The sequence below is a fragment of the Notothenia rossii genome, assembly GCF_949606895.1.
Source record: "Notothenia rossii genome assembly, chromosome: 2".
Taxonomy (NCBI): Eukaryota; Metazoa; Chordata; class Actinopteri; order Perciformes; family Nototheniidae; genus Notothenia; species Notothenia rossii.
The window spans coordinates 95,207,927-95,225,991 of record NC_136904.1 but is presented as its reverse complement, the minus strand read 5'-3'; the positions used below and the strand labels follow the sequence as shown (position 1 = coordinate 95,225,991).

Genomic DNA, 18,065 nt, shown 5'->3' with positions numbered 1-18,065 from the left:
GGCTTCACTGGAACAGCTCCGTTAGCTGTGAAGTGGTTCAGAGAGGAGAAAGAGATTGTGTCTGGAGGCTCATACTTCATAAAGAAAGACGCCTCTTCCAGCTCTTTGGAGCTAAACTCAGTGAAACCCAGTGACTCTGGGAAGTACACATGCCAAGTGTCCAATGATGCTGGGAAGGTGGACTGCACCGCAGTCCTCTTTGTGAAAGGTGTTTACGCGTGCAGCTGCATGAACATGTCTTGACATCAATGTCTCTTTGGATACTAACATAATGTCTTCTGTCTGATAATGAATGTTAACCTCTTCTCTCAGAACCGCCCGTGTTCGTGAGGAAACTCGAGGCCACCAAACTTGTTACCAGCGGCGACTCCGCCTCGCTGGAGTGCAAAGTAACGGGCAGCCCCGTCATCTCTTTTAAATGGTTCAAGGACGAGATGGAGATCAGCTCCAGTGCTAAATACAAAATGACTTTAACTGACTTAGTGGCCTCTCTGGAAATAGTCAACAGTGCAGTGGAGGATAGGGGAGAATATGTGTGTGTGGCGTCCAGCGAGGCTGGCAGTGACCGCTGCAGCAGCACAGTGACTATCAAAGGTTAGTTTCAGGAATCATTTCACTCCAATACTTTTAGGAAATTAAGAGTTTTATTGTGGCTTTGAAGACCTTTTTTTCTTTCTTCGGTTCAAAGGACCATCAGCATTTATGCTTTTTACCTTGAGTTAGAAATCATTAGCCATTGTTAGCTGAACAACGTTGTGACATGTGTACAGAAGAGCACTCCTGTATGACACACATAAGACACAAAAGCTATAAAGCAAAAAGTATAATACTACAGCTTTCAGCTATTCTGAATCCTAACCCTAATTATAGAGTTCAAATCAGACTTCAAGGGGCCGTACGTTGGGGTCTTTCTAACCTGAACACTCCATTATCATGTAAAGACACCACACCCCCTGGTGGATGAGGACATCACTGAAAACCACTGTCGAGAGTGAAGCCTAAACTGGGCGTGGCCTTTCCATTGGGATAAGAAATCAGAAAAATAATCTTCATCTCCACAATACAACTCTAGTTGAATCTTGTTATTTAGATTTTTTGGCATCATCATATGTCAAACCTGTATCCGCTGTTCTCTTCTAGATCCGCCATTGTTTGTGCGTAGCTTGGAGCCCAGAGATGTTGTGAAAGGCTCTGAGATGAGGCTGGAGGGCCAGGTCTCCGGTTCAGTGCCCTTCACTGTGTCCTTTTATAAAAACACTAAGCCGATTAGGAATGACAAGAGGCACAGGATCACAGTGAAGGACGACCTGATAGCGCTGCAGGTGCTGGCAGTGGAGGCAGGAGACGTGGGGTTGTACCAGTGTACTGTAGAGAATGAGGTGGGGAAGGCCTCCTGCGATTGTCAAGTAACGCTAAAAGGTTGGTTTAGAAGCTATTGACCATTTGATAATCCAACACGTAGCCTCGCAAAGACTCACCCTGAACTGGCAACGCTCAGAAGGCATTTGCTTAAGGATGCTTTGTTTCTTGATCAACTTAAAGTAAGGATCCTGAAAGATGTCTCTGATGTTTTTACAATCTGGACAACTCTGTTCACCCTCTAGCCATAGATCCTCAATTCGGATCAGAGGAAATCTCTCATAGGTCGAAGGTTTCCAAATGTGGGAAGGACAGACTTGCTCTGTATATTAAGGGTAGACAGAATTACCCTTTCTACAGCAGTTAGACAAATATGTTGGACTTCTAGGGGCTAATTGGCTTTTGCTTCTGTTAAAAAAACAAGGTTCGACCTTCAAAATCCCAATCTTAAACGATCTCCTTTGACAGTTGGATTTCTATACATGGAAAGTCCACTCAAGTACCACAGAGAAGACTGAGCTTGCAGGATGGGTTCTGACTTTGCGAGGCTAATATAGAGAAGCCAGTATTAAACATAAAATGTTTCCCTGTAGAACCACCGTCGTTTGTGAAAAAGCTGGAGAGCCTCAGCTCCCTGGTTGGCAGCGAGGTCTCTCTGCAGTGCTCTCTGAAGGGCTCTGAGCCCATGAGCGTGTCCTGGACCAAAGACAACCACGAGCTCAAAGAGGCTGAAAACATTCAGTTTACTTACGAGAACAACACCGCGCTGCTGCACTTCGACAACCTGCAGAGCAAACATGGCGGCAAATACTCGTGCCAGGCGCAGAACCAGGCCGGCAGCCAGACCTGCTCTGCTGTGGTGACAGTCAAAGGTTTGTTAGGAACCTTGAGAACTCTTTTGATTGGTGCAGGAAATCCTTATCAGCTTGTGAAGTCACACATTAAAAAGTTTACTCGCAGGAAATGTCCCTCAAATGCACAACAAGGTGTTTAAGACATCGATAGAAATGATACGAATCATGACATTACGCCTTTTGGACTTTAAATTCCTCAACAGACATTTGTCGGACGATAATTGTACGACCTAACAAGTTGACAAGGACCAAATGCAACTCTCAAATCTTATCTCTTTCATTGAGTTCAGTTATTGGTCAGATTTGAAATTCGCTGCTGACTGTTTTGTTTGGCGTCTCAGAGCCGGCGAAGGTCACAGAGGAGGCCAAGTCCATCAGCGTCACTCAGGGCGATCCGGCCACGCTGGAGGCCCGGTTCTTAGGCACCAAGCCGCTGAAGGCCAGATGGCTGAAGGCCGGCAAGGAGCTGAGCTCAGGCCAGAGATATAAAGTTCAGAGCACAGACACCAGCTCTGTGCTCAAGATGATCAAAACTGAGAAAGGTGACAGTGGTGACTACACCTTCGAGGTCTCAAATGATGTCGGACAAAGTTCTTGCGAGGCCACACTCACCGTCCTCGGTCAGTGGTTAACGAGTACCTAATATCAGTTTAATTTAACAACATCTAACTTTGAAGATTTGTTTCTCACCTCTCTCTTCCTCCATCTATGTCAGATCAAATCATTCCCCCTTCTTTTACGAGAAAACTGAAGCAGACCGAAGGTATCAAAGGATCGTTTGCTCATCTGGAGTGCCTTGTATCCGGCTCTCTGCCGATAACCATTCAATGGTACAAAGATGAGAAAGAGATCCAGACTGATGAGAAACACAAAAGCACATTCTTTGAAAATGTTGCTTTTCTGGAAATCTCTAACCTAAACGGTAAAGAGAGCGGCAGCTATACCTGCATCGCTAAAAACAAAGCGGGGACCGTGCAGTGCTCCGGCATCTTGTTCGTCAAAGGTTTGCACACACATTCAATATGTGGTATTCATCAGTAGGTACACAACGACACAAAGGTTTTATCTCAAGCATTATTTCGTGTTTTCTCTTCCAGAACCACCATGCATTCTTGAAAAGCCTGAATCCATGAATGTGTTGCCGGGCTCAAAGGTCCAGTTTAATGTTCTGATGTCTGGCACGCCGCCACTCACCACCAAATGGTTTAAAAACAGGAAGGAGATTGCATCCAGTGCTGACTGCAATGTGGTCAAAGACAATACCTCAAGCTCTTTGGAGCTTTTCTTTGCAAAAACCTCTGACTCTGGAGAGTTTGTCTGTGAGATCCAGAACGATGTGGGCTCCACTTCCTGTCAGGCTACACTCTTTGTGAAAGGTTAATATTCCCTTTTTGAAACTGAGCCAGTCAATATGTCTCCATCCATTTGTTCTTAAAGGAAATGCTATTACAGAATCACTTTGATCCCTGTACTTCATGCTGACCATGGTTCTTCTGGTGCAGAGCATTCTAAAGACAGTAGTGTGTTCACTGCTGTCGGAGGTGACTTTGAACCGTAGCATCAGCTTGCCTTTCAGTGGCGAGCAAATCGCCTGCAAATGGTACATGGAAAAAGCATTACATTTATGAAGAAGAAATAAGTTGTTCAAACAGATTTTAATTCATGGAATATATGGATCTTTTTGGATGACTCCAAAATGACAGGAAGTATTTCCATAAGCCTAAACTGTGCAAACAGAATCAAAGAGAAGAGGGCTATAAGAGGGCTCTTAAGAAACTCACCACATCTCTCCCCAAAGGCTTTGAGCAACACTTGGATGGAAACATATTTTATGAACTTCATAGAGATCAGTTTTTTTTCGTCAAAGTCACATTTATCATTTTATGTTGTTCCTTAGAGCCCCCTAAGTTCACACGGACCCCCGCTCGGTTGTCCGTGGTCCGTCCCGGTCAGAGTAAAATGTTTGAGTGCCAGGTGACCGGCACGCCTGAGATGGACATCTGCTGGTTCAGGGAAGGCTCTGAGATCAGCCCCAGCGATCGGTACAAGATGGTGTTTGTTAACTCTGTGGTCACGCTGGAGGTGTGTGGCGCTGAAACCAAAGACAGCGGGCTTTACTACTGCGAGGCCCGCAACGAGGCCGGCAGCGAGAGCTGTAGCATGGAGCTCAAGGTCAAAGGTTAGTCCAGTCAGAAGACTGAAAGCAGAGTTTGAAAAATATAGGATGGAGGCATTGGTTCCCAAACACTTTAGAGGCCACGTGTTCTAGATGGTTTTATAGGCCATTGATTGCTGTTGTACTTGTAGACACTTTACCGCTAGGAATTCTGGTCCGGAGTCGGGCTGGGGCATCATTTAATATTATCTTTTTATTTGGTCGATTGAATTATAATTTGCAAAAATCAAACATACCTACTAACCTTTTCTTAATTTAAGATAACAAGGCATTTACTAAATACATGTTGAGGAAATATCATTTTAAGATTTCTGCTTTGGTTTTACTTCACACTTTACATTAGCTCAGTTAAATGCCAGAAGCAAGCTGGTCTCCAGCTGAACTGAATTTAAGTTTGGAATTAAATGAGATGATACCTTTCAGTTCACACCGTTGTGTAGAAAGTTGGTTTACAGGTTGGTCATTCATTCAGTTATCAGAAAACATGCTATATTCAGTATATTGGGTATATAGCGTTATCTAGATATCGCCCAGCCCTAGTTGATGTTGCTTATTGGGTCACTCCAAGTTCTGACTTAAACCATATAGAAACCTTTATTTGGGAAACTTTGCCTCCAAATGTAAACATAGTCTGCATTTTAACATATTGAGGAAATAATCCACTGTTACGAAAAATCTTTTAGTTAACAGTTTGTTTTCCCGTCTCAGAACCGCCATCACTTATTAGAGAGCTTTCTGCGGCTGATGTTGTGAAGGCCTCTAGCGCCTGCTTTGAGTGTCAGGTCGCTGGGACCGGTCCATTTGAGATCACATGGCACAAAGATGCAAAGGAGATCAAACCAAGTGCTAAGCATGGCTTCTCCCAGCTGAACGACACTGTGAGGCTAGAGGTGCACAAGTGTGACGCCGTAGACGTCGGTGAATACCAGTGCACGGTTTCTAATGAGGTCGGGAGCTGTACTTGTAAGACTACGCTAAACCTCAAAGGTCGGTCTAATCAGAAATACAACTCCACATATCTATCTCTGAGGTAAAAACTCAACGTTTCCTTTAACACTTCATTGTTTTTTATTGTAATAGAACCACCAACATTTACCCAGAGGCTCGAGGACACTGCCACTGTTCTCGGTAAAATGGCAGAGTTTAAGTGTGTTGTGAAGGGTTCTCCAACTCTCTCTGTACAATGGCAAAAAGATGAGAACTGGATTTTGGAGAATGCAAAGATTGAGAGAACATTTGAGAACAATGTGGCCACTCTCAGGATTCCCGCCTGTGAAGCAACACATGGCGGGAAGTACACCTGCCAGGTGGTGAACGAGGCCGGGCAGGAGAAGTGCTTTGCCACGCTAACTGTGCAAGGTATACTTTTGCTAAACTAATGATGGCTTCCAATCTTTTCTAACTCTGTTGGGAACGTTATAAACTGTTTGAATGTCCTTTTGCATTGTAGAGCCGCCTCAGATCACAGAAAAACCTGAAGCGATTAAGGTTACAGTCGGAGATCCAGTCAGTCTGGACTGTAAGGTGACGGGCTCCCCTGAGCTCAAAGTGAAATGGATGAAGAATGGAAAGGAGCTTCAGTCCATTAGGCAGCATAAGCTGACCTTTGAGAACAAAATGAGCAGCCTCAGGGTTCAGTCGGCTCAGAAAGAGGACGAAGGAGAGTATGTGTTCGAGGTGGCAAACCACATCAGTAGCTGCAGCTGCAAAGTCAAAGTGATCGTTCTAGGTTGGTGTGCAAAACGTAAAACTCCTGTAGTACATGTTGAATAAAGTCTAATTACCTTTTCCTAAAATGTATTTTGGTAACAGAACAAGTGATTCCCCCGAGCTTCAGCAAGCCTCTGGTAGACATGGGGGAGATATTGGGCTCCTTTGTTCAGATCAGTTGCAAAATATCTGGTTCGCTGCCCATCTCTGTGGAGTGGCAGAAAGACGGGAGCAAAGTCTCTAGTGGTGTGAAACACAAACTGATCCAGCAGGACAACTCTGTGTCCGTGGAGATCGAGCAGCTAGAGCGATCTGACGCAGGATGCTACTCTTGCAAACTGACCAACGCAGCGGGGAGTTGTGAAAGCAGCGGATCCCTCGTGGTTAAAGGTTAGACTTTGCTCTCCAACATGGTTGGTCGTGCAAATCAAAGGTGAGTACCCTCTTTAACGTGATCCGTCTTATTCTCTTCAGAGCCCCCCAGCTTTGTGACGCTGCCTGAGTCCCAGGCGGCTGTACCCAACGGCACTGTGCGCTTCAAATGCACATTTAAGGGAACGCCTCCCTTCACAGTCAAATGGTTCAAGGACGACTCCGAGCTCATGACCGGGCCCTCGTGTTTCACCGGGCTGGAGGGGCTCTCTTGCTTCATGGAGCTCTACAAAGTGGGGGTCACCCACAGTGGAGCTTACTCTTGCCAAGTCAGCAACGATGCTGGTTCTGTGCGCTGTAGTGCAGACTTGACAGTCAAAGGTTGGCCTCTTTCGAACTCTTGCGTGGCTGTTTCCATCTCACATCTGCATCGCTGCCGTTCTTTCATATTCAAGCTGTTTGTCACCACTGCATCTTATCGTCATTTGTTGCCTTTGTGATGCTCCTGCATTTTCCACCACCATCCTGTCCCTGCTGCTAACCCACCACCGTCAGCTTATCTCATCTGCCTGTTCTAACAACATCTGAAGTGACCCTACTTGCTGCCGGCAGCTAATGTGTCTGTATTTTGGCTTTCCAGAACCCCCCGAGTTTGTGCTGAAACTCCCTGCCACTAAGTTTGTGAAACAGGGAGAGTCACTCCGCCTGGAGTGCAAAGTCAATGGCACAGCTCCTCTGAAAGTGACCTGGTACAAACAGGACACCAAGGTCACGGATGGGGGCAACTACAGGACATCATTTGTTGACTCGGTAGCAGTCCTGGAACTGCTGTCAACGAGCTTTAATGATGATGGAGTTTACACCTGTGAAGCTCATAACGATGCTGGAAGTGTCAGCTGCAGCACCACACTTAGCGTTAAAGGTCAGCCCCTTCCTGACTTCCTAATCCTCATTACTCCTAATTCATGGTCTTTCTGATGCACTGGCTCTTCAGTGTGCTGTTGTGTTGCTTGAAGCTGGAACACGTAACATTCAAGTTCTTTATATATCCGGTCTGCTGGAGAATCGTCACTTTGGTTCGAGACTCGTTTCTTATTTTGTGCTTTTGAGAAATGTTTCTCAGCTGGTGGGGTTGGCTCTTTCATCTCAATATACAAATAAAAACATGCCTCAAATAATCAGGAAGAATACACACTTTTCAACAATACATCCGCCATCTTAGCTATAATTCCATCATCCTTCCACAACATCCCCACCATTTTAGCTGTAGTAACAACTCCACATCAATTATGCAATTAGCTTTGGATACAACCAATTACATAACACTGTTCCCTCTTTTCTTTAGTTTCAAGCAATTCCACATACATTTTGCCATCTTTTGCAGGATTGCCCCCCATTTTAATTGTAGTTTTATCCAATATGTTTAACTCTGCAGTCATTACTTCAGTTCCAATATCCACAAAAATCAACTCAGACATCTTAGTTGTAGTCCCAACAAACTCCTACAGCAAATTAAACTTCCGTAGCTGTAAATCCTTGGACTTGTGTTATTGCTATTGACATCTCTTAGTTTTAATTTTCACACAAATCTGACATATAGGCCATAATTTCGCAGACATTCCCAGCTTGGCCATCGTGATGATCGTCCCACCACGTTAGCTGCGATTCCAAAACGTAAAAGCTCGTTCTTAACATTTGGCATTTTGCCACTGCAGAGCGCGAGAACTGAGAACATGTTACGGGTTTCAGCTTTAAGACTTCATCATGGATTCTTTTGCCATGTATGACTCTTTAACAGTTTCCTGATCTTTTTGTAGACGCACCATCATTTACTAAAGTACCCCAGCCCGTTGAAGGGCTGCAGGGGAAGGATGTGAGTCTGTACTGCGAGATGAGCGGTACAGCTCCGTTCCAGATCACCTGGTTCAAAGACAGGAAGCCTCTGATGGAGAGCAGGAAGTATAAGATGGTGAGCGAGGGCAGCTCGGTCACGCTGCATGTCATTGGGATAGAGGCCTCGGATGCCGGCGAGTACGAGTGCAAAGTGACTAACAGTGTAGGAAGTGACACCTGCCAGACGTCAGTTAAACTCAGAGGTCAGTAGTGATAGTCTCAAATGAAAATCACAATCAATAGATTTTCCACTTACTTTGTCACATTGCTGACTTTCCCTTTTGCGCTGTTTTTCTCCTCCATTCAGAGCCGCCGTCGTTTGTGAAGAAACTGTCAAACAAGACAGTGATTCTGGGGGAGGAGGTGACCATTGTGGCCACTATTAAAGGCTCTGAACCCATTACTGTGTCCTGGGTTCAAGACAAGGATCACATTCTCAGGGACGGTGACAACAGGAAAATCACCCTAGAGAACAACCAGGTCGCTCTTAAAGTCTTTAAGGCTGATGCAACCACGGCAGGCAAATACACCTGCTGTCTCAGAAACGATGCTGGGAGTGTGGAGTGTTTCGCTAACTTGACTGTTCTAGGTTTGTAATCATATAATTCTCTCTTTCTCATACAGCTTTTTTTCTCCCATCCTTCCTCCTGCAGGTTTGATTAAGAACGTGTTCTGCTTCTTCTCTGTTTTTTCCAGAACCCGCTAAGATAGTGGACAAGCCCGACGCTCTGAGCGTGACGGCGGGCGAAATGGCCGCCCTGGAGGTCAAAGTGTGTGGAACCCCACAGCTCACACCCAAGTGGTTCAAGGACGGGGTGGAGCTGGCCTCTGGCAGGAAGTACAAGATCTCATTTTCTCAGATGATTTCCAGCCTGAACGTCCTCTCTGCTGAGAAGGTGGACTCTGGAGAATATACTTTCGAGGTTATGAACGAGGTCGGGAAGGACCTAAGCAAGATTAACCTCACAGTCTTAGGTTGGTGTCATTTACCTAAATGTTACTAGGGCTTGTTTGAATTTATGGTTATTGCTTTTATGGTTGGATTAGACTCAACTGTATTGACATTTCACAGAGAACAAGTACTAAGACAACACATATTAGCATCTAACCGGAAGTGAAAGGTCTATGATACCTTAGATTTGTTACCAATATCAAAGTAATTGTTGATATCTTCTTTCTGTATTTATTTGAGAAATATAAAAGTGGGTTTTTACAAACAGTGGTGGATCTAGGTCATTTGAAATTGAGGTTACCAGAAGGGGTCTACATTGCTATTTCAGCGGTACCAATTAGATTTAACATAACTGTTCGATACTATGAGACAATTGGTTTGGTTCTCCATCTATCCACAACAATAAACCCTTTAATACTCATTTAGATGTGAGTTAAATAATATATGAAAATATCTGCAGAAGTTGGTAACCTGCCAACAATTTCTCAAATGCTAAATGTTGTCTAAACTCAAGCATCACACAAGAGCATTGACTATATGACACCAAGTCTCTCGAATGACATTGCCTCTTGTATTTGTCCTCATTTGTCCGACCGCTAACAGATAAGATCATTCCTGCATCGTTCTCAAGGAAGTTGAAGGATCTCAACACAGTGGTTGGAGCAGCCGGAGAGATGGAGTGCAAAGTGTCGGGCTCCCCACCTTTCACCATCTCCTGGTACCACGATGGGGAGGAGATACAGAGCGGACCCAACTATGAGATCAACTTCAGCAACAACAGCTGCACGCTCAAAGTGTCCACGCTGAAGCTGTCCGACTCTGGACTGTATAAATGCAAAGCTCTGAACAAGGCTGGATCCAGCGAGACCTCGGCCTCTATGGCTGTGAAAGGTCAGGAAGTACACACAGAGAAACCCCGCATGCTAACTTTCATTTTCCAGGAAATCCTTGTTATTAGTGACACCGGTGGCCATTTAGTGAACTGCTACCAACTTCCTGTTGCTCGCTAAAACTCTGAGCATTGGCCAGAAAAAGCGATATTACTTTAAAGTCATATATCATATTAGGAATGATGGCTCTATCTGAAATGTTCATGTATAATATTTCCTCTATTGGCTAAATGATACTTGCTAGCTTGCCGTTATCAAATTACTTTTATCAGTTCACTTACTGAGCAACCAACACCAGGTCCAAGCGGCTTAGCTGAAGTAAAGCTAGCTAGCTAACCCTAACTTAGGTTATGGTTAGTTAGTTAGTCACAATGCCTTGCATCGCTGTCGGCTAGTAGAAAGCAGGTTATTATTTGTCATATTCAGCTTTGCAAACACAGACTTTCCCTTTAGATTTAGCAGGTAGTATTTTACCGGCGATAAAGATTGTGAGCGGGCAAACTAACTTATGAGCTAGCTGAAACTTAACTGAACGGCAGGATCTATTTTTGGTTGCTATGTTACGTTAGCTGCCACAGTAATTTGCTAACACCAAGCTAGCCAATTTAGCAGCCAGATCTGACCAGGGAGTCTGGTAAGATATAGATATGAACTCCTATATAGTCTGCTGGCTAGTATGCATTGTATTTGATGAGATCATCATATGTTCCTCCACTTTTAATGAGTTTCTCAGCCCTGTTTTCTCTTGTCGAGGAACCGTCACTTTGCAAGGTGGGATCAACCTCTTCGCACCACACCAACACTTACTTCTCAGAAAATGTATTTGCTTTCTTGTGAATGTATAATATTAACGCCAGAAATTCTTACCTTATTTTCTGAGTATTGGTGGTATTTATTAATATATCAATAGCTCTAGTTCAACTCTTCATTACTCAGTGAATGGTGGCTCCAAGTAGCTAGAGTTCAAGTTTCAATTCTCCTGATTTTAGCACATTTATTCCCTTATATAGTTTGACACTTCCTCCATGTTTAACGTGTTACCCTCTGCTTGCTACCCTCCAGAGCCCCCATCCTTCGTGGTCCCCCCCCAGCCGGTGGAGGCCATGCCGGGCTCCAACGTGACGTTCTCTGCGATGGTGAAAGGCAGCGCACCGCTCAAACTGAAGTGGTTCAGAGGAGCGAAGGAGATCCTGCCCGGACAAGACTGCAGTTTCTCCCTGAAGGACAACCAGGTGGTCCTGGAGCTGTTCACGGTGGACCGGTCCCACGCAGGGGAGTACACCTGCCAGATCATCAACGACGCCGGCAAGGAGAGCAGCCCCGTCAACCTCACCGTCAAAGGTCTGTCTCACGTTGCTCTGTTTTAATTCTTTATTTCTTCCTATATCTTGAGAATATTGTATGTTGCATTGTTGAAGGAGCCTGGGGCTTCAGAGTTTGATTTCCAAAATGTTGTTGAAGCTGTTATTCGCACAGCAATAGGCATGTGAAGCCATGACAGACTAACATCATACGCCTCTTCTATTAAACCAGCACTTATAAGTTAAGTTTCACTGTTTTTGCAGCATCAAGTAGATCCAGACCACCTTTAATACACATACTGCTAAAGGGTGGTGAAAGTCATTTCACACCATCAACATTTACTATAAGCATTTAATAAAGTACTTGAAAAATAATATCAGTTTTAAAAGCAGTTATTCTTTATTTGCCCCACAATGGGAACATTTGCAGACAATGAGCAACAACACAAGGAAGGACAATAGCATAACTATTTTTGCACATATAATCTTTAATATTATTATAAGTTAACAAAGAAGAAATGTAAACTTTTGGATGGAAATAAATCTGAAGTTATTTTATTCTAAAATGATGTTTTCTCAAACACCCCGGGTAACTCATTTTCACTATCGTACCGTATTGAGATAACAAAGACTGGATCAGTAAAATAGTGCCTCTCTTTCTATGCTTTTCTCTTCTATTAACACACTTTAAACTAAACTTACATGCTTTATATTTCCCCTCAGATCCAGCAGCCTTCTCTAAGAAGCTGAAGGACGTTTCGGTAGAGAAGGGGAAACCGTTGACCCTGGAGTGCACCTACACAGGAACTCCTAAAATCACCGTGAACTGGTTCAAAGACGGCCAGCAGATCTTCGCTTCGTACAAATACAACATCACCACCACCGAGAGCTCCTGCATCCTCGAGTGCCTGAGCACCGATGACAAAGAGGCTGCTGGGAAATATTCCTGCGAGGTGTCCAACGATGCCGGGAAGGACCAGTGTGACGCTAACGTGTCCATCCTCGGTGAGAAAACAAGAGATTTCACTGTGTTTATGGGACGTCTTTGCATCATTTTGAATAAAGATCAGCATTATGTTCTACCTAAACTGAGTTAAAGTGTTTAACAAACTTTAGTCCTGATAATAACAACGTATATTCTTTAATTTCCAGACATGTAATACTTTAAATGTTTGTTAGTTAACATAATGCAGAAACAAGTTAACCTGTTTTCTACTTTATAAATGCTAAACTGTCTAATTCAGAATAACCATATGTTTACACGAAACCTTATAAGATAGAGACGATGTACTTTATGATCCCAGCTTGGGAAATGTTTGGATCGATATGAAGATATTCAGAATAATACGCAGTAGATATTCAGTAATACTCAGTTTTAGTGTGTGCAGTACCGGCTCTGTCCAGCAGGTGTCAGCTCCTCCTCACTGTGTCCCTGCTGTTTGTCCCTGCAGAGCCTCCGTACTTCGTGGAGTCCCTGGAGCCAATGGAGGTGACTACAGGTGATGCCGTGTGTCTGAAGTGCCAGGTGGGCGGTACACCTGAGATCAAGGTGTTCTGGTTCAAGGCCGACGGGAAGGTGCGCTCCAGCGCCACCTGCAAGCTGGAGTTCAGCCGCGGCACTGCCTGCCTGAAGCTCAGCAAGGCCGGCAAGGCCGACATCGGAGAATACACCTGCAAGGCGGAGAACTCCATCGGGTCCGCCTCCTCCACCTGCAGACTCAACGTGATAGGTGAGCACCTGGTTACTGCACCTGGTTACTGCACCTGGTTACTACAACTGGTTACTACACCTGGTTACTACACCTGATTGCTACACCTGCTTACTATACCTGGTTACTATACCTGGTTACTGCACCTGGTTACTACACCTGGTTACTGCACCTGGTTACTGCACCTGGTTACTGCACCTGGTTACTACACCTGGTTACTACACCTGTTTACTACATCTGCTTACTACACCAGATTGCTACACCTGCTTACTATACCTGGTTACTACATCTGGTTACTACACCTTGTAACTACACCTGGTTACTACACCTTGTAACTACACCTGGTTACTACACCTGGTTACTACACCTTGTAACTACACCTGGTTACTACACCTGATTGCTACACCTGCTTACTATACCTGGTTACTATACCTGGTTACTGCACCTGGTTACTACACCTGGTTACTGCACCTGGTTACTGCACCTGGTTACTACACCTGGTTACTACACCTGTTTACTACATCTGCTTACTACACCAGATTGCTACACCTGCTTACTATACCTGGTTACTACATCTGGTTACTACACCTTGTAACTAAACATGGTTACTACACCTGGTTATTGCACCTGATTACTACACCTGATTACTACACCTTGTAACTACACCTGGTTACTACACCTGGTTACTACACCTTGTAACTACACCTGGTTACTACACCTGATTACTGCACCTGATTACTACACCTGATTACTACACCTTGTAACTACACCTGGTTACTACACCTTGTAACTACACCTGGTTACTACACCTGATTACTACACCTGATTACTACACCTGATTACTACACCTTGTAACTACACCTGATTACTACACCTTGTAACTACACCTGGTTACTACACCTGGTTACTACACCTTGTAACTACACCTGGTTACTACACCTGATTACTGCACCCGATTACTACACCTTGTAACTACATCTGATTACTACACCTGGTTTCTACACCCGGTTACTACATCTGATTACTACACCTGGTTTCTACACCCAGTTACTACACCTTGTAACTACATCTGATTACTACACCTGGTTACTACACCTGATTACTACACCTGGTTTCTACACCCAGTTACTACACCTTGTAACTACATCTGATTACTACACCTGGTTACTACACCTGGTTACTACACCTTGTAACTACATCTGGTTACTACACCTGGTTACTACACCTGGTTACTACACCTGGTTACTACACCTTGTAACTACATCTGGTTACTACACCTTGTAACTACATCTGATTACTACACCTGGTTACTACACCTTGTAACTACATCTGATTACTACACCTTGTAACTACATCTGATTACTACACCTGATTACTACACCTGGTTACTACACCTGGTTTCTACACCTGGTTTCTACACCCGATTACTACACCTTGTAACTACATCTGATTACTACACCCGGTTACTAGACCCGGTTAATACAACCGGTTACTACACCTGATTACTACACCTTGTAACTACACCTGGTTACTACACCTGGTTTCTACACACGGTTACTACACCTGGTTACTACACCTGGTTTCTACACCCGGTTACTACACCTGATTACTACACCTTGTAACTACAGCTGCTTACTACACCTGGTTACTACACCTTGTAACTACACACGGTTACTACACCTGGTTACTACACCTGGTTTCTACACCCGGTTACTACACCTTGTAACTACACCTGGTTACCACACATTATTACTACACCTGGTTACTGCACCTGGTTACTGCACCTGGTTACTGCACCTGGTTACTACACCTTGCAACTACACCTGGTTACTACACCTTGTTACTACATCTGGTTACTACACCTGATTACTACACCTTGTAACTACACCTGGTTACTACACCCGGTTACTACACCTGGTTACTACACCTTGTTACTACATCTGGTTACTACACCTGATTACTACACCTTGTAACTACACCTGGTTACCACATCTGATTACTACACCTGGTTACTGCACCTGGTTACTGCACCTGGTTACTACACCTTGCAACTACACCTGGTTACTACACCTTGCAACTAAACCTGGTTACTAAACCTGGTTACTACACCTGATTACTACACCTGGTTACTACACCTGATTACTACACCTGGTTACTGCACCTGGTTACTGCACCTGGTTACTGCACCTGGTTACTACACCTGGTTACTGCACCTGGTTACTGCACCTGGTTACTGCACCTGGTTACTACACCTTGCAACTACACCTGGTTACTACACATTGCAACTAAACCTGGTTACTAAACCTGGTTACTACACCTGATTACTACACCTGGTTACTACACCTGATTACTACACCTGGTTACTACACCTGGTTAACTCCCTCCACCTTTTCTCCTCCAGAGGCCAAATCCCCGCCCTCCTTCCCGAAGAAGATGACCAGCCTCCAGCAGACGGAGGGCCAGGCGGTGCGGTTCGAGTGCCGCGTGGCCGGCTCCTCTCCGCTGGAGGTCACCTGGCTGAGAGACGGAGAGCCCCTAAAGCAGGGCGGAGATTTCACCATGAAGTACGACGACAACACGGCGGCGCTGGAGATCGCCTGCGGAGAGATGAGGCACTCTGGGGAGTACACCTGCTCAGCCACCAACAGCGTGGGGTCCGCCTCCTGCAGAGCCAAGCTCACCCTGACAGGTACCTGAGTCTGATAGAACACACCTGACAGGTACCTGAGTCTGATAGAGAACACCTGACAGGTACCTGAGTCTGATAGAACACACCTGACAGGTACCTGAGTCTGATAGAGAACACCTGACAGGTACCTGAGTCTGATAGAGAACACACCTGACAGGTACCTGAGTCTGATAGAGAACACCTGACAGGTACCTGAGTCTGATAGAACACACCTGACAGGTACCTGAGTCTGATAGAGAACACCTGACAGGTACCTGAGTCTGATAGAATACACCTGACAGGTACCTGAGTCTGATAGAGAACACCTGACAGGTACCTGAGTCTGATAGAACACACCTGACAGGTACCTGAGTCTGATAGAGAACACCTGACAGGTACCTGAGTCTGATAGAACACACCTGACAGGTACCTGAGTCTGATAGAACACACCTGACAGGTACCTGAGTCTGATAGAACACACCTGACAGGTACAGGTATCGTATCTATTTCTTATGTTTGTTTGATGTGAGGTCGACCTGACTGTAATGTTTCCTATTGTCTTGACTCTTCCTCCTCTTCCTCCTCTTCCTCCTCTTCCTCCTCTTCCTCATCTTCCTCCTCTTCCTCATGCTCTTCCTCGGACTTCGCAGCGCCTCGTTTCCCACCGATATTCGACAGGAAGTTGTCCCCTCAGGAGGTGACAGTGGGCGACAGCATCGAGCTCGAGTGTCACCTGACCGGCTCCGCCCCCATCAAAGTCACATGGTCCAAAGACCACAAAGACATTCGCAGTGGGGGGAACTATAAGATGAGCTGCGTGGAGAACAGCCCCACCTCACCATCACCAAGACCGATAAAGGAGACACCGGAAAATACTTCTGCCACGCCTCCAACGACACCGGCAAGGACTCGTGCTCCTGCGACATCACGGTCAAAGGTACTTAGGGTTACCCCGGGACCCCCTCTTCTTTAACCTTAGACCCTCTTCTCTAACCTTAGACCCTCTTATCCAACCTTAGACCCTCTTCTCTAACCTTAGACCCTCTTATCTAACCTTAGACCCTTTTCTCCAACCTTAGACCCTTTTCTCCAACCTTACGGCCCGTCTACACTACAGGCATCAAAAAATGCTTTCAACGCTTCGCCCATTCACTTGAATGGGGTGACGTAGAAGATTTGTAATCTTCGCCCAACTGCATTGTGGGGAGCATGGCATGGCTTTGCAAGCATCACGAGCGTCTATCGGCATCAGCCAATCAAATCCCGTTATGCAAATCCCGCCAGTGCAAGCGCAGCCAATCAAACCGCGTGCAAGCTGGGAGAGCCAGACCGCAGTTCATTTCCTCATATTCCAAACGAGATATTACGGTAGCAAAATCACCCGGTTCTTTACGACCAGAACTATTTACCGGGATACAAACCGGAGGAACCAGGCATGGAGGGAGGTGGCAGAGACAGTGGGTGAACTGGTAGGTGTTCGCCTGTTTGGAGAGTTTATATCCAGTTTACTTCGTTTTAACATTGCATTGCTTTGTATGTCGGGGGGCGGGAGATTCATGTGATTGGTTGTTGGTCGCGTTGCTCGCAAAAAATCGTCAAGCTTCAGACACGCCCAGTTTCAAGATTTTTTCATGCCTGTAGTGTAGACGGGCCGTTAGACACCTCTTCTCCAACCTTAGACCCTCTTCTCCAACCTTAGACCCTCTTCTCTAACCTTAGACCCTCTTCTCTAACCTTAGACCTTCTTCTCTAACCCCGGCCCGTCTCTGGGCGCATCTTCCTCACTTCTTCTTATCTTGTTCCAGAGCGTAAGACCCCCCCCGTGTTCACTAAAAAGCCGTCAGAGCACATCGAGGACACGGAGGGCCGGCTGGTGAAGATGGAGGGCCGGCTGTCGGGCTCTCAGCCCATCTCGGTGCGCTGGTTCCGAGGCGGCTCGGAGATCCTCAGCTCGGATCAGTACGACGTCAGCTTTAAGAGCAACGTGTCGGTGCTGTGCATCAAGAGCAGCCGGGTGACGGACAGCGGGTCGTACCAATGCCGCCTCCAACGAGGCGGGGGAGTCCTGCTGCGACGTGACTGTGGGGATCAGAGGTGGGTCTGCTGGGACCCCAGTGACGCTCCGAGAGGGGGGAGAGGCAGCGCTTCAGCTCTGAGCCTCTCTTTGTTGCTTTGAGCCCC

The 18,065-nt window shown here is 45.6% G+C and overlaps 2 protein-coding genes across 2 annotated transcripts in view; both read left to right on the top strand.

Moving 5' to 3' along the window:
• Positions 1 to 18,065, top strand: part of ttn.2 (titin, tandem duplicate 2) — a 260,191-nt gene that overhangs the window by 77,425 nt on the left and 164,701 nt on the right. The window contains 12 exon segments of the mRNA XM_079665865.1: positions 7,112 to 7,393; positions 8,289 to 8,567; positions 8,672 to 8,953; positions 9,061 to 9,339; positions 9,920 to 10,207; positions 11,269 to 11,547; positions 12,231 to 12,512; positions 12,959 to 13,237; positions 15,618 to 15,905; positions 16,535 to 16,708; positions 16,711 to 16,821; positions 17,690 to 17,998. Of these exon segments, the coding sequence (XP_079521991.1) occupies positions 7,112 to 7,393; positions 8,289 to 8,567; positions 8,672 to 8,953; positions 9,061 to 9,339; positions 9,920 to 10,207; positions 11,269 to 11,547; positions 12,231 to 12,512; positions 12,959 to 13,237; positions 15,618 to 15,905; positions 16,535 to 16,708; positions 16,711 to 16,821; positions 17,690 to 17,998 (3,132 nt within the window).
• On the top strand, positions 109 to 6,226 carry LOC307027939 (titin-like). Its single transcript, XM_079662633.1, has 11 exons — positions 109 to 208; positions 313 to 594; positions 1,141 to 1,419; positions 1,953 to 2,231; positions 2,555 to 2,833; positions 2,929 to 3,216; positions 3,311 to 3,589; positions 4,111 to 4,392; positions 5,098 to 5,376; positions 5,470 to 5,748; positions 5,840 to 6,226. Exons 2-11 carry the CDS (start codon positions 435 to 437, stop codon positions 6,160 to 6,162), a joined length of 2,727 nt encoding a protein of 908 aa, XP_079518759.1. The 5' UTR covers positions 109 to 208; positions 313 to 434; the 3' UTR covers positions 6,163 to 6,226.